Raw genomic sequence first — 27,342 nt, 5'->3', positions numbered from 1 at the left:
GCCTGAGCTCCGTTTTTCTTCGTGCGTGGTGGCGAGCCTCGGACGCTGATTGGCGAGGAACGTCACGAGGGCGGGCCGAGCGCGGGGCGATTGGCTGGCCGAGGGAGCTGTCGGCGCCTGATTGGCCGGGCGGCGGGAGCGGCCCGTGAGGGGATTGTGAGGCGGCTGAGGCGGCGGCGGCGGCGGCGGTTTCTTGGCTGCGGGGTTCGGGCTGCCGGGTCGGGATGAGCGTGGTGACGGGGACGCCCGCGGTGGTGTCCGTGTCCATCAGCAGCAGCCTCAACTCCTTCCGGGCCCTCAAGAGATACGCCCGGGGGCTCACCCTCGCCGAGTTCAAGGTGAGGGACGTGGGGACGCGCGGACACGTGTCGAGAAAGAACGCGTGTTCTTCAGCCGAAGGGGGCGGAGACCGCCTCCCCCCTTAGAAAGAGGCCTGCTAAGGAGACCCCCCCCTGCCAAAGAAACTGCCAGCAGCATCATCAGCATCATTATTATTATTATTATTATTTATTAATTGGAAAAGGGGGCGGGGGGCGATCGTTAAGAAACGATCCTCCAGCTTTAGCAGGATGAAAACATCCTATACCCTTTTTAAAAACCCTGGCTCTTTGGGGGCGTTTTATTGGGTTGTTGCTTTTATGTATTTGATATTTTATGTGAACCGCCCTGAGACCTTCGGGTATAGGGTGGGATAGAAATGGAATTAATTAGTTGAACAAACAAACAACAACAATAATAATAATAAATGAGTAGCCAGAGGGTTCTTCTCTGCGCCATCGTGTACGTAAAAGATGTACTGGAAACAGGCAGGCCTATTATTGCAGCAAAAAAAAGCACAGCCAATGCCGGATTTATGTATAAGCTAAACAAGCTATAGCTTAGGGCCCCCAAAAATTTTAAGGGGGGAAAAAAGCTGGATGTACATCTCCAAAATATCAGATAAAAAACAAATAACATAAAAACTACCTAATGCAACAGTGTTTTGTGTTGTGTAGGCTCCTATTTGTGATGTGCAAATGGCTTTGGATACCTATGAGGTCCATCCAGGGCTGTTGAGGTGCTGTCAGGGCCGGATTGAGGTTTGATGCGGCCCTCAGCTCCTGAAGCTAATGGGGCCCTTTCTATGTCCAGCACATAACATCTAGCATATACATAAAACAGCCACAATTTTTTGTGGACAAAGGACAGCTGGACATAGAAAGGGCCCCATTAGCTTCAGGAGCTGAGGGCCGCATCAAGCCTCAATCCGGCCCTGACAGCACCTCAACAGCCCTTTCATGAAAAGCAGAAACGGATGGGATCCCTCATCTCCCCTGCCCACCCCCAAATAATAATAATTATGGCCCTCCCCTCACAGAAAGGGAACCGAATTATGACCCTTTGGGAAATTGCCTTGGGGGGGTCCTAGTCCAGATGCTACCCAGGCTGCCTGCCTCCTTTCCTCTGCTCTGTGTTTCTCCATACTGGAAAATGGGCCACCGTTTTGTTTTTTTGTAAGCAAGCTGTTCACTGCAAGCAGCCTTCCCAGGGGAGCCTCTTTTCCACTAAAAAGTGGGGTGGGGGTATCAAAGGAGAATCCTTCCTCCTCCCCCCAGACACACACCCCAGCGCACAGTTCAGAGGGGTGCACCCCCCTCTCAGAAATGGACTTAGAGTAATCTGAATTCCTCCCTTCCCACCAGAGACTGAATTTGGACTCTTCTCCCCTTCCTGCAGGAGCATTACATCTCCCCCCACCCCAAAAAAGAAAGTTCTGGCCTTTACATCGAAAGTGGGGATTCTCAAAACAGTTGAGTTTGGCCCGGACTCCTCCATTCTGCCCTCTTGTAATTCCAAACAAAGGTGCATTTCTGGGAGGAATTAGTGCCGAGGCCATTGAAAATATTGAGGGCCCCTGAAGTCCCACTGATTTGGGGGTGCGTGTGCTGAGACCACTTTAATGCGTCTGTCCCTGTTGTCTTTGTCCCTCTTGGCGTGGCTCAGGGCTCCCCTTGCCGCCGCCAGGAGCACCATCCGAATTGCTTGCTGCGTTGCCCTGGCCTGCCGTCTGGCCTGTTCGCACAGCGGCACCTGCGGGCTCCCCAGAGAGGAAGCTGGCATGGAAGTAAGCGACTCCTGCGCTGCTCACGCCGAATGGGTTTGCGGTGGCAGCAGGGTTGCTGCAGGTGTGTGTGATGGGGTACCAAAGGAATGCAGAGAGCTGCGGCTGCTTCTTAGAAGTCTTGCACGTTGAGCACCAAACTAGAGGATTTTTCCTCGTGGGAGAATCGTCTCCCTCTGCTTTGACATTGCAGGGGGAATGTGGGTTTAGGCTTTGCAGCTAGATTTTTAGCTGCATGGCATGCCCTTTACACCCATTGCATGCGGGCGCAGGTGCTCGTTGGACTTGCCTCCTGCTCTTGCTTGGAAAGCTGGTGCTTTCTTCCACCCATCTCCCCCCCCTCCAATCCCGGGGGGGGGGAACCCTTATACTTGCTTGCTTCAAGTTCCAAACTTGCTTCTCTTTGCTTCTGCCTTTTTTGGGGGTGTCCTTAGCAGAACAGCCCTCGCCCCCATTTTGAGCTCTGGTCCCCAGCAAACAGGCCTGTGTCAACAATAACAAAAATCCTTTTGTGCCACACATCCAAACTGGGATTAACCGCAGCTTGGCAACTGGCAACCCGTGCCCAGCTGAGTGAGCCGGCCAACCAGCTCTCTTTTTCTCTCCCCCTCCCCCCCCCATGGCTGCAGCACGTGGCCTTGTGCCAAATTCTGCCTTTTGTTTCCCTCCAGCATCTTTTTTTCTGCCCTGGCAGTGAGAAACAACCGCGACAATTTAAGGATGGAGCTTGTCCACGCTTTCCCCTCCCTCCACTCAGATGCTGTTTTGCAGTCCCCACCTATGTCAGGAATGTCACTATCCCCTGCTTAGCCCCCTGAGCTGGGAGCTGTGGAGGCTGCATCACAGAGGGGAGACCTCTTTCTTGCTCAGAGGGTGTCGAGCCTTGGTCAGCAACTAGCTTCTCTGCAGAGCCATTCTGTGAAGAACTGAGGGGTTGGGTGGGCAACCCCGCCCCCTAAAGTGCCTGACCTGCACACTCTGTTGCCACAGGCACCTCTTTGTCTGTCTCTTTTGAGCTTCAGATTGACAACTGGCAGGCCAGAAAGCATCTTCCGTACAGCCGTGTTAGACTGAAGCAAACTTGTTGCTGACCTTAGCTTTGCAGTCCCCACTAAGACGCCTTGACGTATCCCCATTACAAACACGACTGATCCCATTAGTGTTACGTTACTGTTGTGGTTCGTCTTGCACGGAGCGAGGGGTGGGATACTTCACATCATCTGTTGCCTGTGATAAATACCCTTCTTCCCCTTCTGCCCTGTGCTTCTGTCTGAGCAGTGTAAGCTGGAACTGGTTGTGGGAAGTCCGGCATCATGTATGGACCTCGAGCTCTATACTCCGGACGACAAGTTTGTGATGAAACTCGACAGCGATGAGGCCTTGCTGGGGTCTTACCCCATCGACGACGGGTGCAGGATCCATGTGAGTGTTGGGCTGCTTCTTCCCTGGATCAAAAGGCACTCCTCAGAACACTTTTGCTATTACAAGAAATGGGGGGGTGCTGCCCTGGGGCCTGGACTGCATGAGGGCCTCTTAAGCTTCTGATAAGACGCCACCTTCTGATTTCTGTTGTTGTCCCTCTGTTTCCCCCTATTATTTATATAGCAGCACCAATGTGCTGTCAGACATGTGCCGCCAAGGGCCTGCTCTCCCCTTATAGTACCGTTCCCCAAAGCTGGGGATGGCAGAGGCCCTGGTGAGAGTCCACTGCCAAGTAAAAGCATTTCACTTCTTCCATGCACTGACAACAAATTTGTGAATGCCACCATTGCTTTAGGTCTTCTATGCTGCTACGTACACTAACCTGTTTTTAGAAATGATAGGTTTATTCATTGTGTTTTTAGGTGCTTGCTGTAGGTTTTAATATGTTGGCAACCCCCTGTGATTAGAATGATGTGATGAAGGGCGGTCTAGTAAATGTCAATAAACAAAATTTAAAAAATACCATTCTCTGTAAAGAATGGGAGGACAGGTCCCTGCCTCACGGCGGGTGGGGGGGGGATGGGGAAGAATAAGCTTCTATTTCAGTTGCATGTGCTTGGTCCTATTTGCAGTAGGTTATGGAGATTACTGGGATCTGCCAAAGGATTTGTGAGTGGGTGACAAAAGTGAGGTTCCCTTGCTACCCAAATATAGTTTGCACGTTCCATGGGAATGGGGACCTGCCCTCTTCTATTGCTTAATGTTGCTCTGAACAGCATTATGCACATTGATGCCACACTGCAAATAACTAAATTATGTGACCTATTGGTTTTTGGAGTATTTTCCATAGTGGGGTCTATTCCTAGTAGTAACTGTGTCACTGTGTTCTATATATAAATTTAATCCTTATTAAAAAAGAGATGGAATGAAACATGCGGCACATGGCCATCTGTGAACTAGAACTTAGAGCCCCTTTGCAATTGGTGTCAACAAATGCCTTTTAAAAACAAAGCTTAGAAATTGCTCTTTTGCTTCTGCCTTTAAAAAATAAATAAAATGTCTGTGTTTTGGGGGCCTGTAGGTTATTGACAGGAGCGGTGCAACCATCGGGGAATACGAAAATGTGTCAAAGGTAGAGAAGTTTGAGATAACCGATGCTGAATATGACAAGCGAACAGGTGAGAGCTGATGGCAGTGTCCCAAAAGAATCTGTGTTTGAAAGAAAAGAGTGTCTAATCCCATCAGTTGTATCTTAGGTTTTTGAAACTGGCTCCTCGTTTGTGTGTTGGGTTCCAGCTGCTCACATTCTTGGCTGGCTTCGAAAGAGGTTGAGACAAACCGCTTCTGGTGCAACGGGACACTGTCACAAGTGCCAGAGCCATGGAAATACTTTTTAACTTCCCGCTGCAGTGGTACCTGTTAATCTACTTGCACTGGTATACTTTCGAACTGCTGGTTTCGCAGAAGCTAGGACAGAGCAACGGGAGCTCACTGCATCACGGGGATTTGAACTGACGACCGATTGGAAGGTTGGCAGTTCAAATCCGTGCGACGGGGTGAGCTCCTGTTCCTCTATCCCAGCTTTGGCCAACTTAGCAGTTCGAAAGCATGACAACGTGAGTAGATAAATAGGTACCGGTGTGGCAGGAAGGTAAACGGCGTTTCCATGTGCTCTGGCACTCATCACGGCCCTCCGTGTGCCAGTAGCGGTTTAGTCCTGCTGGCCACATGACCCAGAAAGCTGTCTGTGGACAAACGCCAGCTCCCTCAGCCTGAAGAGTGATGAGCACTGCACCCCATAGTCGCCTTTGAGGGGCTTAACAGTCCAGGATTCCTTTACCTTTACCTTGCCTGGAGAAGAGAGGTCTGATAGTAAAGCCATTTCCAAATATCTAAAGGGTTGTCACTTGGAAGAGGGATCAAGCTTGTTTTCTGCTACTACAGAGGGCAGGACTCGAACCAGTAGATTCAAGCTACAAGAAAGGTGATTCCAACTAAACATCAGGAAGAACTTTCTGACAGTAAGAGTCGTTTGACAGTGGAACAGTCTCCCTCGTGAGGTTGTGGACTCTCCTTCGTTGGAGGCTTTTAAGCAGAGGTTGGGTGCCCATCTGTCATGGATGCTTTAGCTGAGATTCCTGCATTGCAGGGGGTTGGGCTGGATGACCCTCAAGGTCCCTTCCAAATGTACAGTTCTGTGATGATGATGATGATAATAATAATAATAATAATAATAATAATAATAATAATAATAATAATAAAAAAATTTGTACCCCACCCATCTGGCTGGGTTTCCCCAGCCACTCTGGGCGGCTTCCAACAAAGAATAAAATTGCATTAAAATGTCACGCATTAAAATCTTCCCTGAACAGGGCTGCCTTCAGATGTCTTCTAAATGTCAGGTAGTTGTTTATTTCTTTGACATCTGGTGGGAGGGCGTTCCACAGGGCAGGTGCCACTACTGAGAAGGCCCTCTGCCTGGTTTCCTTTAACTGGGCTTCTCGCAGTGAGGGAACCGCCAGAAGGCCCTCGGTGCTGGACCTCAGCGTCTGGGCAGAACGATGGGGGTGGAGACGCTCCTTCAGGGATACTGGACTGAGGCCGTTTAGGGCTTTAAAGGTCAACACCAGCACTTTGAATTGTGCTCGGAAACGTACTGGGAGCCAATGTAGGTCTTTCAAGACCGGTGTTATGTGGTCTCTAAGATTCCATGTCTTGTGGCATTGCTGAGAATCTCAAGTAAGAAGAGTGCTGTTGTGCTCAGGCCCTGCTTGTGAACTTCCCGTTCAGGTTGGCCACGCTGAGAACAGGCTGCTGGGCCAGATAGACCTGTGTTCCTTTGCTTGAGTGAATAAATTCATAGAGGGCTCAGCGGTTGTAGTTGGCCTTGTTTCAGTCCGAGTGTTTCTTGAGGGAGCCCAGCTTCCTGTCTGCTGCTTGAAGAGAAGCGAGTTTACTCCTTTTGAACGATTCCCGCCCCTCTCTGTGTCCTGCAGATACAGCACGCTCCTTCATGAAAACAAGTAAGCTGGGGCAGTACAATGCGGAAGAAATGTTGAAGAGGGAAGCCGAGAGGGAGCAGAAGCTGCTGGAGGAGAAGGCCCTGGCGGAAGCCATTTCCGTGGGGTCGAGGTGTGAGGTGCGGGCAGCGGGGCAGCCCAACAAGCGGGGGACGGTGATGTACGTTGGTGAGTACCTGGGCGCTACTTCCTGCACTGTAGAAGAGAATCACTTTGGGGGGCATTTAAAATACGGTGCAGAAACCAGTGTGAGAAGCAGTTTGAAGTCTTACTTGGTTTCGCTTTATAAACCAGGTGAAGAATTCTGTAACACAGGGGAGATGAGTCGATTAGAGCCTGGTGCTGAGAATGCCAAGGCTGCAGGTTTGATCCCCATAAGGGACAGATGCCTATTCCTGCATTGCAGGGGCTGGACTAGATTGGCTGGATCAATCCATCAACTTCTGGTGGGTGATTTTAGTAGGATTCCGTCTGGCATCACTTTTGCTGTGCATGTGTGTCACTATCCACACTCAGCAGAGTTACATCTCAACCCCTTCGGGGTTGAACGTTCACACATTAGGCAATAAACACTGATGGCCGCCATAAAGATCCGGTCAAGTGTAGAAGTTTACCTGACAGGCTAGCAAATATATACAGACATTTGCCACTGCCAGGGTCAAGGCATGCTTAGAGTCCCACAAGAGTCCAATACACACTCTCTCTGCTTCTTTTTTTAATACAATAATTTTTATTAGTCTTCAATTACAACAATCCAGTCATTATAACAATGCCAGATTGTAATACAATTAATAATACCAATCATTGAGATGCCAAATTACACAATTTAGGTGGCCCCCCGCATGCTAGAATTCATGGTTTGATGGTTTCTTTTATTTCTGTGTTCCAAAGTCTTATAAATTTCAATTACGCTCCTGTCCAGATACCAGTTCCTTATGTTGCAGCTGCAATTTTAATGACTTCCATTCATATTGACACACTGAATAATTTCTGCACCTACAGATGAAGCATTCAAACTCTCTCCTTCCTGTGTGTCCGTAATATTCCTTCCTTGCAATATGTCTATCTTTTGTCAGTTGTCCTTCTCCAGCCTCGGCTTGTGCTAGTGTCCCGTTGTTCTTTCAGAAGATCTCCATTGTTTTACAACTACAGAAGTCACACTGTCCCAATAAGTTTCCAGTTTTCTCCATCTTTTTCTCAGCCTGGGAGGGAGAGCAAGCTGTCAAGGGTTGCCATCTTTCAAACAGTGAAAATCTGGACAGAAAAGTTGTTGAGGTTGTGTTTTCTTATGATTCTATGAAATTTGATAGTGCTTTTCAGCTTGAACAAGGATTATGAGTGTCCCTCCCTCCTTGCAAGAACAGATAAGCTGCTTCAAGTTCCAGAAAGACTTATTATAGTCCAAAGCACGCTTTAATAATAATAATAATAATAATAATAATAATTTATACCCCGCCCATCTGGCTGGGTTTCCCCAGCCACTCTGGGCGGCTTCCAACAGAATATCAAAGTACAATACAGTGGTACCTCTGGTTGTGAACAGGATCCGTTCCAGAGGCCCGTTCGCAACACGCGGGGGTTGTGATTCTCCACTTCTGTGCATGCGCGTGGCGTCATTTTGCACGTCTGCGCATGCGCGAGCGGCGAAACCCGGAAGTAACCCTTTCTGGTACTTCCGGGTTGCCGCGGGATGTAACCTGAAAGAACGTAACATGAAGCGGACGTAACATGAGGTATGACTGTGGTCTATTAAACATTAAAAGCTTCCCTAAAGAGGGCTGCCTTCAGATGTCTTCTCAAAGTCTGGTAGTTGTGCACTTGTGCCTGACTTGGGATTGCAAGCTTTCCCCCTTTCCTTTCTTCTCCATAGGCTTAACGGAGTTCAAGCCTGGCTACTGGGTCGGCATCAAGTATGATGAGCCTGTGGGGAAGCACGACGGAAGGTAATAATAATAATAATAATAATAATAATAATAATAATAATAATAATAATAATTTATTATTTATACCCCGCCCATCTGGCTGAGTTTCCCCAGCCACTCTGGGCGGCTCCCAATCAGTGTTAAAAACAGTACAGCGTTACATATTAAAAACTTATCTTAAGTCAGCCCTGTCTTCTGAATGTCAAGTAATTATTTATCTCTTTGACATCTGATGGGAGGGCGTTCCACAGAGCGGGTGCCACCACCGAGAAGGCCCTCTGTCTGGTTCCCTGTAGCCTCAATTCTCGCAATGAGGGAACCGCAAGAAGGCCCTCGGCGCTGGAACCACAAGGTAAAGCCCCCCCTGCCCCTGACGTCTCTTGCAGTGCAGTCCTGCCTGGCCTGGGCCCCCAAAGTGGGTCATCATGGGATCTGGATGACTCTGGCAGCTTCATAGCTTCACGTTGAAGCATCAGCACGTTCCCACCTTAACTTCTGGCACATTGTCGGCACGCATTTTAGGTCTACGTCTAAAGGCAGTCCACAGAGTGTTGCAGGGGCACTAAACTTAACATTCAGTGTGTTTTTGTTTTTTTATAGTGTTTGTCGTTTCATTTTGGGCTGCCTCAGAAAGATAAAAACAAGTCCGAGTTCACTTCAAGTCTTCCTCTGTAGTGTTGCTGGCAGCAATTCAATAAATATACGGCTTCTCCGTTGAGAAGGACAAGAGTGCAGAATGTTGTGTTGGGTACAGAATTCTGCCAGAGGAGTGACTGAATAACATTTCCAGCGGTTGGAGGAAGAATGTCAGAGCCCCGCATGGTTCCCACCCCTCTTTAATAGCCAGCAAAACAAAAAGAAACATTTTTTGAAACGTAAAATAATAATATTAATGATTTTATTATTTATATGCCGGTCATCTGACTAGGTTTCCCCTGCCACTCTGGGCGGCTCACAACAAAATATCAAAAACACAGTAAAACCTCAGCCTTCCCTGAGCAGGACTGCCTTCAGGTGTCTTCTAAAAGTCAAATACAGTGGTACCTTGGTTTACGAACTTAATCCGTTCCGGAAGTCCCTTCTTAAACAAAGCGTTCTTAAACCAAGGCATGCTTTCCCATAGCAGCGGGGGACACATTTTACAAATGGAACACACACAACAGGAAGTGAAACATGTTCTGCTTCCAAGGCAAAGTTCACAAACCAAAGCACCTACTTCTGGGTATGGAGTGCTCTTAATCCAAGTTGTTCAGAAACTAAGCTGTTCTTAAACCACAGCACCACTGTAGTTGTTTAAAGATGTTTAAAATGGCAGGAGCAGGATAAATAATGTGGAGCAAGAAACCGTGCAAAACAGGCAACTCCTGCAATTGCTACAGGGCACAGAATGTCAATTGCAGAAGTGTTCCTTTTAAAAAAGTTAGAGGCATATGCTGAGGATCAGGGCTTAGGCCGCCCTTTGAGCTGCTGGGCTTCTCCTCAGACTGCTATCCCTGGAAACCCCCCATCCTGAGTGTGACTCTCTCTCTCCTGCTCTTCCTCTCCTTGGCAGCGTCAGCGGAAAGCAGTACTTTGAGTGCCAGCTCAAGTATGGGGCCTTTGTGAAGCCTCGCTTCGTCACTGTGGGGGATTTCCCGGAAGAGGTGGACTACGGCCTGGACGATGAAATGTGACGGGGAGACGAAGAGGTGCTGGGGTGGCTGAAGGAAGCAGAGCGGGTCGCCATGCGGCCTCTGTTAATGGCTGGTTGTTGCGCTCTGATCCCATGCGCGAGGTCACTTGAGCAAGCCAAAAGGAGAAGGCGCGAAAAGCTGCTGTGTGTTCTTCGACTTGTGTTGGTGGTTTCCTCCCCGCTTCCCTTTCCCCTGGTTGTCTCTTGTCTGTTCCGTGAAGATGCTACATCCCCTTGGTTTTTCTCACGTTTACAACCTTCTGTGCCAGCTCAGTTAGCCCAGAGAAAACTGGAGTGTCCTTGCCTTGTTGCAGGGTGAGGCCTGGGGTGGGCAGCAAAGTCGCTCCTGATCCCCCCACCCCAGTAGTAAGGCCTGCTGGTTGCAGAAGCAGTTAGTTGAGCAGGTTGGAAAGAGAAGCTCTGAGCAGATTTGTACAAGACCCTTCCTGCGTTTTTTTAAAAAAGTAAATGCAGACATTTCTATGACCGTGTATTTTTTTCCCCCGTTGTGAAAACTTTTTTTTGTGCTACTGGCCGATGCTATGTGAATACGATAAATTAAAAAAGTTGGTGGGAAAATACATTCCAGACACGAGTGCTGCTTCTGTGTGAGCTCCTTCCATCTTGCGCGCCGAGTTCCTGGGGGTCCTGGCCGGGTGGAGGTCTAGGAGGTTGTCTTGCAGCAGCTCTCCAGATCCTTGGATCTCCTTGCCTTTCCAGATCCCTTCAGCTGGAGATTCCAGGGAAGGAACCTGGGACCTTGTGCAAGGGAAAGTGTGTGCAGCACGGCCACTGGGTTCTTCTCCCCCGGCCTCTGCTGAAGATTACAAATACTGGTGGGGTGGGGTGACCCGTTGGCACCAATGATGAGGAACCTACATCAGCCCCGTCCAGCATGGCCAGTGGAGGAGGATGGGAGTTTTAGTCCAGCATTCATTAGGAGGACCACAGATTCCCCATCCTTCCTCTAGTATGATCTCCGGGCTCAGCTCCTCACTTGCCTTAACTGCAAGGACTGCTCTGTTTCTGCTCTTCTAGGGAAGCATCTGCTAAATTCATATTCTCCCTCTCCTTATTAGCACTAATTTTCTCTGCACCTGCTTCAAGCTGCTAGTTATTATCTGCCCCTTGCGCTGCTTTCACTCTGTCGGTTCTGCATAAGTGGAATTCCGCTGTTGCCCTCCATTCTCATCTTCTCAGCCTGTTCCTCCCTCAGCTGGTAACGGTATCCCTCAGTCCTGCTCAGCTGGTCCGGTTTCCCTTCAAATCCTTCATCGCCCAGGCCTCAACTCATTTGCTCGTCATCCGACTCATCTTTCTCCCGCCTCATTTGTTCACCCTAGTTTCTCTCGCAGCCCTTCCCGAATCTTAAGCTCTGTGGTCAAGGGTTAGGGTTATAGGGTTATGTGGTCATTTAGGAGGGTGCTGTTGCATCTCGCTCACGGCTGGGCTGGATAAATGTGCAGTAGTAATTGGGGGAGCTTTTCATGTAGTTGAGCAAAAAAGAATGTGAGTGAAAACTTACAACCCCCAATCTGCTGCTTAAAGCCATCAAGCTGCATATGACAGCAAAGCTAAACATTTGTTTTGGAAATGAGTTTCGAGTCAGTGTCATAAGCCTTCTTAACGAAGGTACATCCGGGGCTTCTGGGGGCAGGTGGTGGGGAGCCCCCAGTGAACAGTGCCTGAGCTGTAGATGCCAGCCCTTCCCCCTCCCAAGTCCTGCAACTTCCGTCTCAGAATTACTTACCCTTAAACCATAATTGGGGAACATCTTTGCCCCCCACCTACCTGACACTGGGCTCCCACCTCCTATCAGTGCCAGCCAGTGTAGTTGGCGGTCAGGGCTTAGAGGAGGTGTACGCAGTGCTGGTGCCAGGCTATTTGTGACTTGGGGAAATCGCTAACTTCAAATTTCAAAAACCCATATTGTAGAAATGATACAAAATCCTTCAAAATGTAGAAGTAAAATATGATCAGAAATTTGTAGGATAAACGAAAACGAATCTGTATAAAAACTCAGCCCCTCAAAGGTCAGTACTGCACCCTAGGTAGAACGTGAGACTCTTATTCTCAGAGTTACGGGTTCAAGCCCCACCATGGGCAAAAGAGCCCTGCATTGCAGGGGCTTGGACTAGATGACCCTCGTGGTCCTAGCTGTACAATTCTGGGATCGCACCAGCCCTGGGAATATGTAAGGCCACAGGTTCCCTATCTTGTCTGAAGCAACATGGGCAGCCCAAAACCTTTGGCTGCTCTCGGTATGATCCTCCACCCCCGTCGTTCAGCCCGGACGCTGAGGTCCAGCTCCAAGGGCCTTTGGGCGCAAGAAGCAAAGCTACAGGGAAGCAGGCAGAGGGCCTTCTCAGTGGTGGCACCCTGTGGAACACCCATCAGATGTCAAAGAGATAAACAACTAGCTGACACATTTAGAAGACAGCAGGGAAGTTTTTAATGTGTGACGTTTTAATGTATTTTTAATCTTTGTTGGAAGCCGCTCAGAGTGGCTGGGGAAACCCAGCCAGGTGGGCGGGGTACAAATAATAAATTATTATTATTATTATTACTACTACAGGGACAATTATTTAGCGGGTGTAGGAGGCCTGCCAGGGACGAGACCTTTAACTCCCCTGCCTGAATCAAGCCTAGGTTGCGGGAGCAGCGGACACGGGAAGCGCAGTTTGCGCACGTGCACTGCCTGTTCATTCATTCTTCAAAATAAAATGAATTTCTTGCAAGACCAGGCGCTCCTTCCGGCTCGGCTCAGACGGAAAGCCGTGGATCCCCCTTGGGGCCACCTTCTGGGGTGGCGCCCCCTCCCCTCGCCCTTCCTGGGGGTCTCCTTAAGGACGATGACGCGCGACCTCCCCGCCCACGTGGCTTCCAGCCGCGGCCGGGAGCTTCCTGGGAACGCCCCCTTGCCAGCGGAGAGCCAATGGGAAGCGAGTAGAAGGCGCCGGCGGAGTCTCAACGTTCTACGGCTTGTGACGCGCCGAGGGGGATCCCCTCCTTGGGCCGGAGTCCGGGCGCGGGAAGCCGAGAGAGCCGAGCTCCGGCGGGAGCGTGGCGGGATCGCGGATCGGGCGCCGGGAACCGGTGGGTCCTCTGAGCTGCGTTGGCGGGGCGGTCGCTTCAAGGCCGCCGGAATCGGGGGCTGTTTCTGTGGCCGGGGGGGGGGCAGGGCCGGGTGGAGGTTTCTGTGTCCAGCTGCCCTTTGCCAACAACGAATTGTTACTGTTTTGTGTGTTGAATGTATGCTAGATGGTCATTGAGGGACCTCCGAGGTATCCAAAGCTATTTGCACATCACAAAATACGTATTTTATCAAAGTCATGGTTGAACTGAAATACAATTAAGAAGAAGTATATTAATAGTGAAATGCAATTACCGATAAGAAGAAGTGAAATAATTATTAAGCTCTAACTTAAAATGGGGACGCGGGTGGCGCTGTGGGTTAAACCACAGAGCCTAGGGTATGGGTTCAAATCCCACAACGGAGTGAGCTCCCGTTGCTCAGTCCCTGCTCCTGCCAACCTAGCAGTTCGAAAGCACTTCAAAGTGCAACTAGATAAATAGGTACCGCTCCGGCGGGAAGGTAAACGGCGTTTCCATTCGCTGCTCTGGTTCGCCAGAAGCGGCTTAGTCATGCTGGCCACATGACCCGGAAGCTGTACGCCGGCTCCCTCGGCCAATAAAGCGAGATGAGCGCCGCAACCCCAGAGTCGGCCACGACTGGACCTAATGGTCAGGGGTCCCTTTACCTTTACCTTTAACTTAAAATGGTTGGGGGCCCATGACTTACATCATAGGAGTCTACACAACACAAAAGTATCTGAAGAAGTGTGTATGCACACGAAAGCTTATACCCAGAACTACTTAGTTGGTCTCTGAGGTACTACTGGACAATTTTTTTATTTATTTCAAATACAAAACACTGTTGCTGTATGTAGGTTTTATTTTATTTACTTTTTATCTTATATTTTCGAAGAAAGTGAGGCCGTAAGCTAGAGCTTGTTTAGCTTCTACGTAATTCTGGCACTGGGTTGGGGGGCGGGCAGCTTCTGTTGGCCCATGTGCTCCTGCCAGCCTCCCCTCCGGAAGATAACTCCCGCCCCCCCTGCTCGAAACATCACTGACCATTAATAATTATAATTAGATGTGCTGCTTCTTATTTTGTACTTTTCATTCTCCTCGCTGTGGTGATGCGAGATAGGTCACTGTTTTGCTGAGGCTGCAGCGCTTAATCTGGGGTGGTTTGTCCACCTTTGGTCCCCACCCGGCACTCAGCTCTCACCTGCCGCTCCTAGAAGCTGTCGGCAGGCGACAGCGGCCACAGTCCCAGGAAACAGCTTCGACTGGCTGGCTAAACCAGGCGAGGACAGCCGATGGGGCTCAAACCCTCGGCGAGTTGGGGACTTGCCCTGCATGTAAAGACAAGCTCTGGTCGATTGGGCAGACGAGACCAAGGGTCCAAAAGGCAGTTTCTGTGCATGCTGTAGAGCAGGAGTTAGCAAGGTTTACCTCCCCTGCACCAGTTCACTCCCACTGAGATTGCTCTGTGGGCCGAATTGCATCTGCACATTTCTGGTGTCTGCGCAGACGCAATTTTTGGCACCCCCCATATTTTATTTAATTTGGCATCCCTGATGCAGGTCTTGGAACTCAGACCCAGGGCTCATTTTCTCTCAGAAAGGCTCCCGCTCCTTCCAGGGCCTTCCTCCAGCCTTGCTTGGGCAACCCCCTTAAACTTCCCCCCCAGCTTCTGTTCTGACACTGCCCCTTTTGGTTCCCCAGCTCCTGCTCTGCTCCTTGGGTGACCGGAAGGGATGTCCGAACGTCCCATGGCCCGCCACAGCAAGCTTCAGAAGCAAGTTCTCGGCCTCTACTGCAGCTTCCTGCGGGCCGGCAAGGACAAGCCGGGCTTCCTTCCTCAGATACGGGCCGAGTTCAGGAAAAATGCCCAGATCCCGCGGACGGATGTCATGATTATAGAGTACCTCATCCGGCGTGGGCAGAGGCAGCTGGAGCAACTCAGAGGCGGCCACACCAAGCAGATGGGTGCCTTCGTCAGGACGGAACAGGAGGAACGATGAGCCAGGAATTCTACTTTTTGGAAAGGGCTTCCTGCCCGTTTTTAATGGAATGGTCCTTTCTCCTAGCTGCTGGTTTTTAGCACAGCTGGCATTGCAGGTGGGGAATCTGTGGCCTTGCAGATGATGCTCCGTGAGCATGGCCAGTGGTCAAGGGTGATGGGAGTTGCTACGCGGTGGACGGGAGCTTAGCAAACCCGGAATACAGATCTGGATGCCCTCTAAGAAATGACTGAACAGATCTGCCCACAGTTGCCAGTCAAGGGCGCAGTTGAGAAACACATAATCATTCTGTTCCCATCACATTTTTCTCCTCCTTTTTATAGTTGAACTAAAAACACTTGCTCCCTACAGATGTAAGAATGCTCTAAGCAGGAGACTCTGGGGGTTGGCGTGCTGTGTGGAAGTTTGGCATTCGTTATTGGTGATCGTCAACATGCTCACATGGCGGTTGAACCGGTTTAGGTGCCCTGTGTAGACTCAGTTTTTCCTTGGTTGTTCTGTCTTGGCGGGAATTTAAATAAACTAAATTGCCAAATGGCTCTTTGTGAGCTGCTTTTTTATTACTGTTTAGGATGAGCCCTGTTTTAACAGCCTTTCTGTCAGTCGCCAGATCGCTTTCACCGGGTCATAGCTACAAGGATCCATATCAAGCACTGAAGGCAGGAGAAAGAACTGATGCTGCCATATTCCTGTGCAAATGTTTAACTATAGCCTTAGGGTTTTTTGTAGAAGGTCACCGCAGAGGGCCTCTTGTCTGTAACAGAGACCGGAGGTCCTGCTTAGGCAAATAATCTGTATTTTAAGGGAGAGTTGGTTTGGCAGCTTGAAGCCTTTGACTGCTTCTCCACTTTATGGTGTTAACTGAATAGACAAAATGAGACAAAGGGAATCATCTTATTCCTTATTCCTGACTGCACATCACTCCTGGATGTTTGAACAGCCCGATGTTTAGATACTGAAAATGGATTGTCGTTATTGGGAGACCATTTAACGCTTCATCTAATAACTTGTTCCTCGAGTGCTACCATCAGATAGTGGCAAGTTGGGAAAAGCTCTTCCCTCCCTCCCGGCCCCGCAAAGGGAAAAAAGGGAAATGGTAGTGTGTTAAAATGTGTGTTTCTAAACACTACTGTTGATCTCACAGCAGCTGAAATAAAACTGCTTTTCCTTTGTGTGCATATTTTCTTTTCATTTTGGGAACATGGGTGGTAGATTTCACAAGGAGGCCCACAGCACCTTACAGAGACTTAGGCTTGGGTCCTAAGATAAATAGATGAAAGGGCAGTTCGTGGAAATGACATTTGCAGTTCCTTCTCTCCCCTCGCAACTGCCGTGCAGCCGTGCATCACATTCTGGTGGAGCCTCTCTGGAGGCTGCTGGGCTCTCCTGAACAGCGTGGGGGTCCTGGGGTCAGGAGGGGTGGGGAAACCACAAAAAATGGGTTTGGGTCCTAAGATAAGGCAATTCATTGGGGAAGTAGCTTAGCAGCAGAATGCCCTCCTTGGCTGCAGAAGGTCGCAGGCTCGTTTCTCGGCAGGCCAGGACCTCCATGCACACTGCACAGGCCTGCACCCTGGGGAGATGACTTCATTGCTGCACTGCCAATCAATGTCTTTGTTTTATATCCCTCTGTCAAGGGGCCAGGCTGGCAGGCATGGGTCTCATTATTTCTTGGGTAGGCTAAGTGGCGGTGATGGGCCCAAGGCCCCCCAAGGAACTTCATGGCCAAGTGGGGACCTGAACCTTGGTCTCCCAAGTCCCAGTTTGGACACTGTAATATTCATGATCCCTGATTTCTGCAGCCTCACTCATCAGCTTACCACTTCCCCCAAGTCTTTGTGTAATAATAATAGTACCCCGCCCATCTGGCTGGGTTTCCCCACCCACTCTGGGCGGCTCCCAACAGAATATTATTAATAATAAAGTTATAAAACATCAAATATTAAAAACTTCCCTAAACAAGGCTGCCTTCAGATGTGTTCTAAAAGTCAGTTGTTTATTTCCTTGACATCTGCTGGAAGGGCGTTCCACAGGGCGGGTGCTACCACTGAAAAGGCCCTCTGCCTGGTCCCCTGTAACCTCGCTTCTCACAGTGAGGGAATCCCCAGAAGACCCTCGGAGCTGGACCCCGGTGCCTGGGGTGGAGACGCTCTTCCAGGTTTAACCCACCCCTCACCCAGTCAAAGTTACGGACGGCGCAAGCTCAGCTCACCTCGCCTGAGAAATTCACCACCTTAAGTCTATAAAGGCGTAATGGGAATTGATAAGCATTTCTGAAAAGGAGGAAGGCAAAGTTCGCGCTGGCAGAGGAGGCCTGCCGCAACCGGAACGGGGTGCTGAAGTTTCTGCGCGCTTCCTGCACGTAAGTAGACCACCTGCCCTTGCCTTCTCTGGGTGCTGCTGCTTTGCTGGCGAGGGAGAAGGATCCTGTTCTTGAACCTTGGCTCTCTGAATCATCCTTCTGCAAATACACCCCTTTGGGCTGAGTGGCGGCTGGCTGTGCCTATAAACCTTGCATTCGCTTAGGGTTTACTGCTCACCAGCATGGCTCACGCAATCTCGGAAGTGATTCTTAGTTTAGAATATTTTCTGCCCACGGTCACCTTCGAGCCATTGATGCTGTTAATGTTGGGGAACAGGCTTTGTTAATGGGCCACCTGCGCGGCGTAGGCTGTGCTGTTACAGTCCAAACAGCTTCGGGGGGAAAGAGAGAGAGAGGTGTTGTTTGCTTGCCAGCTACCTACCTGCGATCTTTTGACGTGTCCCTCTTCTGCCAACTCACTGCAGTTTAAAATAAGGGCTTCCCCCCACACTTTTGGAACTTTTGGGGGGCGTGGCCCCCGCCCCCAAAATATAGGGGGGCCCAGCACACACAAGCTGGCACCCCTGAAGCTAATAGATACATTACGGATGGGGAAAAGAAAGGCTGGGGTGGAGGAAAGTGAGTGGAATCCTTGGTTCTGACGCAATATTACCTAATTGTTAAAATGGCCAGGTGGAACAGACACGGGTGGGAGGAGGTTCTGGGAGGGGAGAAGGCAAATGAGGCAGCCGATGGAGGAGACCTCGTCATCTCGCCCCCCCCCCTTTCTGCTGCAGCCAGGTGGAAAAGCTTGCAAGCTCATGGTGTGTCCCTTGTGTCAGAAACAGCCACCTGTAAGCTGGGCTCACGAAGCTCTGTGTGTTTGCGTGCTGGTTCAGGGGAGAAAAACATGACCCCAAGCAGCTTGCTAAGGGAAAGGCTTCCTTCCCCTTCTTCTCCAGAACACTGGTTACATCATAATCATCATCATAATTTATTATTTATACCCCGCCCATCTGGGTGGGTTTCCCCAGCCACTCTGGGCAGCTTCCAACAAAGTATTAAAATACAGTGGTCTGTTAAACATTAAAAGCTTCCCTAAACAGGGCTGCCGTCAGATGTCTTCTAAAAGTCTGGTAGTTGTTGTTATCTTTGAAATCTGATGGGAGGGTGTTCCACAGGGCGGGCGCCACCACTGAGAAGGCCCTCTGCCTGGTTCCCTGTAACTTGGCTTCTTGCAAGGAGGGAACCGCCAGAAGGCCCTCGGCGCTGGACCTCAGTGTCCGGGCTGAACGATGGGGGTGGAGACGCTCCTTCAGGTCTACTGGACCGAGGCCGTTTAGGGCTTGAAAGGTCAGCAAGGTGTGCTCAGAAATGTACTGGGAGCCAATGTAGATCTTTCTACATATTTGGAATAGTTTTATTACCAGACTGGGTGCCAAGCAGCTTCTGTAGCTTGAAGCCGTGCCATCCAGAAAGCAGTGCTATCACTTCCAGGCTGCTTCAGGTTACAGATTTGACTTGTCCATTGTCAGCTGAGAATTCCAGAGCTGAGGAAGCTGGAGAAGGTTGTAGACAGGCCTTTCCTAACCTGGCACCTTGCAGATGTTCTGGAGCTGCAATGCACATCTGCCCCAGTCACCCTGGCTGTGCTCCCATCAACACCAGCATCACATGACTGCGCTTGCTGATGGGAGCCGTACTCCAAAACACCTGGAAGGCAAAGACTGGGTTGGAGTGTCCATTTCTTATGAAAAGCAGTTGTGCAGGAATAGGGGCCAAAGGAGGATCAACTGAATAATAATAATAATAATAATAATAATAATAATAATAATAATAATTTATTTATACCCCACCCTTCCCAGTTCAAAAACCGGGCTCAGGGCGGCTAACAACAAATTTAAAACACTTAATTATAAAAGCAGCATAAAATACAGTATAAAAATATGAAGAACAATAAAATTCAAAAATCAAAAATCAGTTTAGGGGAAATAAGCATTAGATAATCCCCAGGGCTAGCTGGCTGAATTGGTCCTACTTGGGCCAGCGAGGAGGCCAGGGGAGAATTAGCTGTGGGGTCTCAGAGCGGGTGATCTTAATAAAAGGGGAGGGGGAGGGAAGAGAAGGGAAATAAAAGATCAGGCTGAATTCAGATTAAAGGCCAGGTGGAATAGCTCTGTCTTACAAAGTTAAATCCTGCAGGGCCTTAGTCTCATGAGACAGAGCATTCCACCAGGCTGGAGCCATCACTGAGAAGGCCCTGGCCCTGGTGGAGGATAGTCTGACTTCCTTAGAAGGACCTCTAAACTATGATTATTCATGGACCTTAAGGTCCTCTGCGGGGCAGACCAGGAGAGGCAGTCCCATAGAAAAACCAGCTCTCCAATGCTATGCACTGAGGATCTCTTCTGTACAGAGGATGAAGTCTTAATCCTCATTTTTTGATGGTGAACAGTCCTCGGCACCTTTCTTCCATCTATTTGCACGTGATGGGCTGCCAACCTTCCAGAGGCAAACTTTTGCAGATATTTAGTCCCAGTCCCAGGGATAGTTTGAAAAGCCTCCACATTTTCTCCCTCTTCTTAGCTACCAGCAGCTGTGGATCTTCAACCCTTTTCATACCCCGTGGCTGACAAAAGCGATGCTCTCCCTGACCAGAGGTAAGCGGAATAATTTGGTTTTAGGATGGGTGTCCTTACCCGAAGGATTCAGAGGTTATTATCTCAGGATCATAGCCCAAGTTAGTAACTGTAAACCATTCCGTGAAGAAGGGTGTCTGCTGCTGTGTAGATGTCTTCAGGAATATTGAACATCACTTCCCACATAACACCAGTTGCAAAGAAAGGAGAGGGAGGGAGATAGGATCACTTGGTCCTCACAGGCCTTGCCTCTCGGCTAGCTGGAATTCAGTACTAGTCATATTGGCTGGTGTGCCCTTTTTTGTGTCATCCACATCTCCCCACTTCCTTAAAGGGTACATGAGTTTCCCCCTCGTTTTCTGCACTTGCTGCAGAGGGATGGGGGGGGCAGAGGGGGTTTGGCCACCTGGGAAGGGAGCCCATCGAAGAGAAGGAAATCTCCGCTGCCTTGCGGAACAGCTTCAGGAGAAGAAAAGGCTCAGTAGCGAACCCTACACAAATCCGGAGTCCCTAAGGCGGTTGGATGGCGCCTTGTACACATCCTTCCGGTGTACAAGGTCTAAACCACAGAGCCTAGGGCTTGCTGATTGGAAGGTCGGCAGTTCGAATCCCCGTGACGGGGTGAGCTCCCGCTGCTCGGTCCCTGCTCCTGCCAACCTAGCAGTTTGAAAGCACGTCAAAGTGCAAGTAGATAAATAGGTACCACTCCGGCGGGAAGGTAAACGGCGTTTCCGTGCGCTGCTCTGGTTCGCCAGAAGCGGCTTAGTCCTGCTGGCCACATGACCCAGAAGCTGTACGCCGGCTCCCTCAGCCAGTAAAGTGAGATGAGCACCACAACCCCAGAGTCGGCCACGACTGGACCTAATGGTCAGGGGTCCTTTTACCTTTACCTTTACACCTCCTTCCAGCAACTCCTGCAGCCAAGCTGGTGCCAAATGTCTTGCTCTGCTTTCCTTCAGCCAAGGGGGGTGGGCCTTGTTGTCTGGGCAGCCCACGACCTCCCTACACAGGGCCCAAGCTTGCACCCTGGGGAGGATGCTAACACAGCCGTTTGACTTCACCCCCGGAAGCGCACTCTATTGTCTCTTGAGACACATGGATGCCAACAAGTTTCCCCCAAGGGAGTACAGCAAGGAAAAGGGGACCTGCGGGTCCCCTATTGTTTATACACTTCGACCCCCCCCCCATTGGGACTGGAAGTTCGGAAAGCAGGGAGCCCAAAGAGCAGGTGCAGCCAAGGAATACTAGTTTTGACCTCATCCTCCTCTGTTGAGTTTGTTACGATATGAAAACAATGCGGCTCCGAGCTGCTAGCTTGAAAACAAAACATGATGGAATGTTGGGACTGTTCCGTGGGAAACAGAGGGACAGTCAATTCACAGTGCGAAGCACCGGATTTAGCTCAGAGTGTAATATGAGCTCTTCCATTTGTTCCTGTACAGGAAGTGCAGGAAGTGTTTGTCAGTAGACTGCGGGAGTTTGGAAAGAGCAGTCATGTTTTTTGTAATGCTGCAAAGACAGAAATAAAGGCATGTAAATACGTTTCTGTCTATCTCTTACCCCTGCCAGGGGGGGCAGGGAGAAAGAGGGGGGGTGTTCTTCTCACGTTTGAGAAGGATCGCCTATTGCGACCTAGCCTGGATCTTGCTGGGGAATGCAGCCGGGGAGGTCAACAGGAGATCAAGCCGGGTGCCTGGGAGAGTTGCCAGTTTCTCCTGATATGGGCTTGATTCCGACAGAGTTCCACCTGGTCTACAGAGGAGGAAGGGGGCTGACAGCCAGGGCCACCGACTGTGTTAGTTGCAAATTGAAAGCAGGCAGCTGGGGCTGACTGAAGGCACCCTGAGGTGGGTGGGCCAGGGTCCCCGTTCACCCTAAAGGACCAGCCGCCGCTGATTCTAGCAGTGGCCACGGGCATCTGATGTGGGATTTGCCTTTTGGCTGCTCCCCTGCTCTTCCTTTTGCAGAGTTCCAGAACAAAGACGACGCCTATTGCTTCTCCTTAGCCAAGGCCCTCTACTGCGTGTCCTCCCCAGTGACGGTTGGGTTTTATGCACCGTGGGGGCACTGCAAAGCCTTCCTCCTGGACAGGATCCGAGGTGAGCGCTCGTAAGGTGAAGACCCATGAAAGGAAGGGCTCACAAAGGGCGGACCTTGGTAATAATCCAACCTCTTATGGTGCCGGCTTTAGGAAGGTGGTGTGAGGCTCTGGCAGGGTCCTAGAGCCTTCCTACCTCCTTCCCGAAGCCCAGTAAGTGCTTGTGGGAATGTTCAGGGAGGCAGGAGAGGATATATTGTTATACCCTTCCTAACTTGCGCTAGCAAGTTCCTTTACTTAGCAGTTTCACATTCCCCTTTTAAACGCACAGCAGGTAGCTGGTTGCAGGCTTGTGTAAGCCTCTCACTATTAGGTTCCTGGTAAGTTCCCTTACCAGCTCCTGCCATAGCTGTCAACTTTTCCCTTTTCTTGTGCGGAATCCTATTCAGAATAAGGGAATTTTCCTTTAAAAGGAAAGTTGACAGCTATGGCTCCTGCCACCCTAGCAGTTCAAAAGCACATCAAAGTGCAAGTAGATAAATAGGTACCGCTCTGATGGGAAGGTAAATGGTGTTTCCGTGCGCTGCTCTGGTTCGCTAGAAGTGGCTTAGTCATGCTGGCCACATGACCTGGAAAAACTGTCTGCGGACAAACGTCGGCTTCCTTGGCCAGTAAAGTGAGATGAGTGCTGCAATCCCAGAGTCGTTCGCGACTGGACTTAACTGTCAGGGGTCCTTTACCTTTACCTTTAAGTTCCATTATATCCATCTTAAAGAATAAACACATCACAATCTTATTTAAAGTCAATAAAAGAAGTTTACTCACAGTATCTTCAGTTCACAGTTGGCTCCCTGAAGGCAGACTTAGTTACAAAGTATACACATGTGGATCTATCCCATATAGGGATAATCCCAGTGTCTTCTGTTGGCTGAAATCCAACAGAGCATTTCTTGCTAAAAAGCTGCTCCAAGGATGAAGGGAGTCAAAGAGAGAGAGAGTGCTGCATGACTTGTCCCTTTTGTTACCTGAACAGGTAAGGTCACACGCACCTCTAGTCACACACAAAGGAGGTATGTCCCAACCAGGAGGAAACAGGAAGTTTTCAACTGGCTGGACCAAACATTCCCCTGCATGTCAACTCTAGGAAAACAAGGAATGTTGTACTTGACTGCTACGTATGTGTCACATCCCACAGTGCTTGCCTGGTTTTGGGAAGGAGGAAGAGGGTTCTAGGACCCGGTCAGAGCCCTCACGCCTCCCCCCCCCCACAAAGCTAGGGAACTGCTCGCTGGGCTTTGAGAAGGCAGCCCCCACGGCTGTATGCTTGGTGTGACCGCTCTGTTCACACTGCCCTAAATCCGCCTTTGGTGCTTGTTCACAGAATGCAAGTGTAGCCTGTGGAACTCATTCATACTGGATGAGGCGATGGCTAAGAAGAGAAGGTGTGGCTTTATGAAGGTGGGGAATGAGTTAAATACTGTGGAGGGCAGGGCTATCGAGGGCTATGTGTCAGGAGAGCAAAACGTGTTTATCTCCATTTCCAGAGATGCCCCTGCAAAGAGGCACATGCTGATTGTCAGCATTTGTTTTTCTTGATGTAGAATTTGAGTTTCACTGGTGCAATGCTTGCTTTTCATTTATTTGATGCACCAAGTAGCTTTCTCACTGTTCTCGCTTTCCCCTACCAGAGGCAAAACACACTGCTTAGAGAGATGGAAACCATTTAGAGAATAATGTTTTAAATAAATAGCATGTAACTCTCAGAAAATAAAGCAACGAAACAATTTACAGATGAGCTTGAAATCACACCAAAGGGTGAGATTGTACGGTTTATTAAAGCATGACGTGTAAGAGGCCTTGCAGAATGGGAACATACAAGCCGCCCTGCAGCTGCGTCAGACTCAAGTCCAGCACCTTTTTGCAGAGTAAATTTTTATTGTTTTCTTTACATATTCTTTTCCAACAAACCATAATAAAACCATACAGTCCAGCATCTTGTTCTCACAGTGGCTAACCAGATGCCTCAAGAGAAAGCCCAAGGGCACAAGTGCTCCAGCACTTTCCCCACCTGCAATTCTCTGCCTTACCCTCCAAAAAATTGTCTAATCCCAGTTTAAAACCTTTTAAATGAAAATTGGGTTTTACCATAGAGCAGGCGTCAGGCGAGTCTCTCAGAGAAGGCTATTCCAAATCTGAGGTGCCACCACCAAGAAGGCCCTCTCCTTTGTTGCCATGTACCTCAATTCACTTGGAGGTCGCACACGGAGTGAGGACTCCAGAGGGGATCTTCAAGTTTGGATAGTTAATCAAAGTATTGTATGATCAACAGAAACCAGGACAGACCCTGGTCGGCTGGGATACAGTAGACTCAGTCTCTGGTCTGCTTCTCTTCCTTTCCCTCTAGAATACATGCGTCTTCAGTCACGGAAAAAAGACCAGCAGGAATTCCAGCGGACCGGACTGAAACAGCGAGGGACTTCTGGGTGGGATCTGGTCTCCGTCGTCTTCCTCATGATCTTCTACCACCCTGTCCTGACACTGCAGCACCGGCAGAGGAAAAACGTCCAGCACATCTTCATTCATTTCAGCGCCTGGGAATACGCCGGGAGTGACCAGCTCTGGGCAGGTCTCATCACTGCCCTGTGCGACGGCATCGAGAGCCACTTTGGCCTTGTCCCCGTGAGCGTCTACAGAGCTGTGGGCAGGAAGTGCGGCCTTGTCGAGGCCCCTCTGCGCCAGGAGTGGATCAGCAAGAAGTACCTCTGCCTGCCGCTATGGGCTGTCATCCTCTTGGTGGTGGTCGTGGCTGTCGGGGTCGGGGCCCTCATCTTTGTTTTCGGCATCCCCACTGGCAACGCTTCCGGGGACGCCATTGCTGTTGTCGAGGGCCTTGGGGCCACGGCGGTTGGAATCACAGCTGCGGCATCCGTCCGGATGGCTGTCCTAGTGGTACGGAACGTCATCGTCACCCAGAAGGCCCAGCTGGAGAGGCAGATGAACCGAACGGACCTCAGCGCCCAGCTGGGCTTCATGAGCAACGTCAAGAGGGAGGTGAAGATCATTGCCAAGTTCCTGAAGTTCATGGAGATCTTCCAGCGGAGGAAGCTCAGGGTGGTGCTGGAGATCACCAGCTTGGACAACTGCAGCCCCGACAAAGTGGTGGGCGTCCTCGATGCCATGAACATCCTCCTCTCGGACTACGAGGCGCCTTTCGTCTCCATCCTGGTGGCCGACCCCAGCGTGATCGTGGACTGCGTGGAGAACTCCTTGTACCTGAAAGGCATGGCCAACAACGGCTACGAGTTCTTGAACCGCATCATCACCCTCCCGTTCTCGGTCCCCAAGATGGACACCCACACCAAGATGCAGCTGGTGAAGTCTGCCGTCGACTTCCGGGAGGAGCAGGAGAAAAGCCTGGAGGATGAGGAGGGAGAAGTGGACTTTCCGCAGGAAAACCAGAGGAGGCTGAATGCTGGGTCGCCCTTGTGTTACGATTCTGCTGGCCGGAAGGCCCCTGAGCGACACGCCGATGGCAGCCGTGTGCCTCTGGTTGTCGTGAGTCCCAGACTGGAAGCGCCTCCCAAAAAAAGGTGCAAGAAAGGCTTCAAAGCCAAGGACCTGATCCAGGAGGCCTTTGAGTTCCTGCTGGACGACAGCATGAAGGAGTACATGACGGACAACATGGTGCAGATGAGACGGATCATCAACACCATCTCCGTCACTGTGCGTCTCATGGCGACGGAGGTCCCCCGGGAGAAGCTGTGTCCGCGCAAAGTGGCCTCCTGGGTGCTCCTGGCCAGCCAGTGGCCTTGCCGGCTGAGCTGGATCTTGCAGTGCATTGAGGACGATGAGCAGGTGGGGCGGCTGGGCCTGGGCCAAGGCTGCCAACTGGCTCCCCACCACTTCCTGTGGGAGGTGTATGAGAAGTACATGGACGAGCTCGACATGCTCAAGGGCCAGCTGGAGAAGCTCTTGGAACTGGACGGGGACCCCGAGCTCTTCCACAGCTTCCTGTGCCACAGGTTCCAGGTGAAGGACGCCAGCTTCTTCCTGCCTTACACGGTCAACCTGGACTCCTCCTTGAAGAGGCACATGGAGCTGCTCCGGGGCAGCCGCAGCCTGAAGCGAAGCACCAAGAAGGGCCACGGCCTCTCCAGATGCGTTCTGCTGGGGCTGTCGGTGGACGAGGTCTGCAAGGAGGTAGGAAATCACTGCCTTGCCCAGGGTCAGCTTGGAAGCAGGTTGAGGAAAGAGGAGGCTGCCCAAACAGGAAGGAAGTATATAGTGTTACTGCCTCCTGCCAAGGCAAACAAAGGAAGCGATGCCACAGAGTTCTCTCTAGCAAATTTCACAGGAAAGCTCTGTGAACCTCATTCCTTTCATGTGCTTGTCTGGCAAAACATGGGTTGCTGCTTTGACTGCAGTAATGTCCCGCAGATCTATCACAACCTGACTAGGAATATACTCTAGAGAAGTATCCTTTGTTTTGTACCTCAGCTGTTTTTCCCTGGCTGGGATTTGGCCTTCAACTCTGATTATGCCTCTTGCCTGTCTGGATGGAGACACTAGCCTATTTACATAAAATTTACATTGGTTGCCCTGCCCACTTATTGCCTCTGGCCCCACCCACCATGGTCATGTGGCCTTTGAAAGGTTGCCCAACAGGAAATATGGCCCCTAAACAGAAAAACTTCGCCTTGCCTTCCCTTTGTGTGGGACAGTGCTGAGGGACGTGATTGTGAGTTTCCACCTCTGCTTTTTGTTCTTTTCCAGATGGACCAACTTGGCTTGAAAGAGGAAAATTCCCAGCGGTACAAGGAGAGGTTGAGGCAGCACCATCTGAATGGACGCGCCCTGGCCTACAGCGACAGAAACGAAATCAGAGATGTCCTTGGCATGGGTCTCGGGGAGTGGGTGACCTTCACTGCGTATTTCCTTGGGTCAGCGCCCTCTCAGGCCCCTTCGACATCGTCTCCCATGGTGATGCTTGGAAAGAAGACCTACTTAGGTGTGCAAGAGAACACGCCGAGAGGAAGCACCTGGTCCCTGAACTTTTCCAGGGAAAATAACCAGCTCAACCAGGTTCTGTGCACCTGAGGTGTGCTGGAAATTGCTACTGGAATCTGGAGCAAG

The 27,342-nt window shown here is 50.4% G+C and overlaps 3 protein-coding genes and 1 long non-coding RNA gene across 5 annotated transcripts; 3 read left to right on the top strand and 1 right to left on the bottom strand.

Annotated features, from left to right (window-relative positions):
* The first annotated feature begins 149 nt into the window (after positions 1-149).
* Positions 150-10,446, top strand: TBCB (tubulin folding cofactor B). Its single transcript, XM_053401720.1, has 6 exons — positions 150-338; positions 3,380-3,523; positions 4,605-4,701; positions 6,520-6,711; positions 8,414-8,486; positions 10,018-10,446. The coding sequence occupies exons 1-6, from the start codon at positions 225-227 to the stop codon at positions 10,136-10,138; spliced, it is 741 nt and encodes a 246-aa protein (XP_053257695.1). The 5' UTR covers positions 150-224; the 3' UTR covers positions 10,139-10,446.
* Positions 10,447-14,363: 3,917 nt separating this feature from the next.
* SDHAF1 (succinate dehydrogenase complex assembly factor 1) lies at positions 14,364-15,767 on the top strand. Its single transcript, XM_053401726.1, has one exon. The coding sequence runs from the start codon at positions 14,964-14,966 to the stop codon at positions 15,228-15,230; it is 267 nt and encodes an 88-aa protein (XP_053257701.1). The 5' UTR covers positions 14,364-14,963; the 3' UTR covers positions 15,231-15,767.
* A 1,769-nt stretch (positions 15,768-17,536) lies between these two features.
* Positions 17,537-27,342, top strand: LOC128420156 (NTPase KAP family P-loop domain-containing protein 1-like). 2 transcript variants are annotated; one of them, XM_053401668.1, is made up of 5 exons: positions 17,537-17,592; positions 20,119-20,192; positions 22,139-22,270; positions 24,614-26,409; positions 26,983-27,342. In XM_053401668.1, exons 2-5 carry the CDS (start codon positions 20,174-20,176, stop codon positions 27,304-27,306), a joined length of 2,271 nt encoding a protein of 756 aa, XP_053257643.1. In that variant the 5' UTR covers positions 17,537-17,592; positions 20,119-20,173; the 3' UTR covers positions 27,307-27,342. The 2 variants fall into 2 exon arrangements, with proteins under 2 accessions (XP_053257643.1, XP_053257642.1); XM_053401667.1 differs by lacking the exons at positions 17,537-17,592; positions 20,119-20,192 and having other exon boundaries at positions 21,958-22,270.
* Positions 18,925-24,123, bottom strand: LOC128420196 (uncharacterized). The gene is made up of 2 exons (XR_008331997.1): positions 23,035-24,123; positions 18,925-19,245 (listed from the first exon to the last, which is right to left on the bottom strand). It is a non-coding gene; the product is annotated as an uncharacterized LOC128420196 (long non-coding RNA).

Source organism: Podarcis raffonei, chromosome 8 (assembly GCF_027172205.1).
Source record: "Podarcis raffonei isolate rPodRaf1 chromosome 8, rPodRaf1.pri, whole genome shotgun sequence".
In the NCBI taxonomy this organism is placed as follows: Eukaryota; Metazoa; Chordata; class Lepidosauria; order Squamata; family Lacertidae; genus Podarcis; species Podarcis raffonei.
This window is presented reverse-complemented; position numbering and strand designations above follow the sequence as displayed.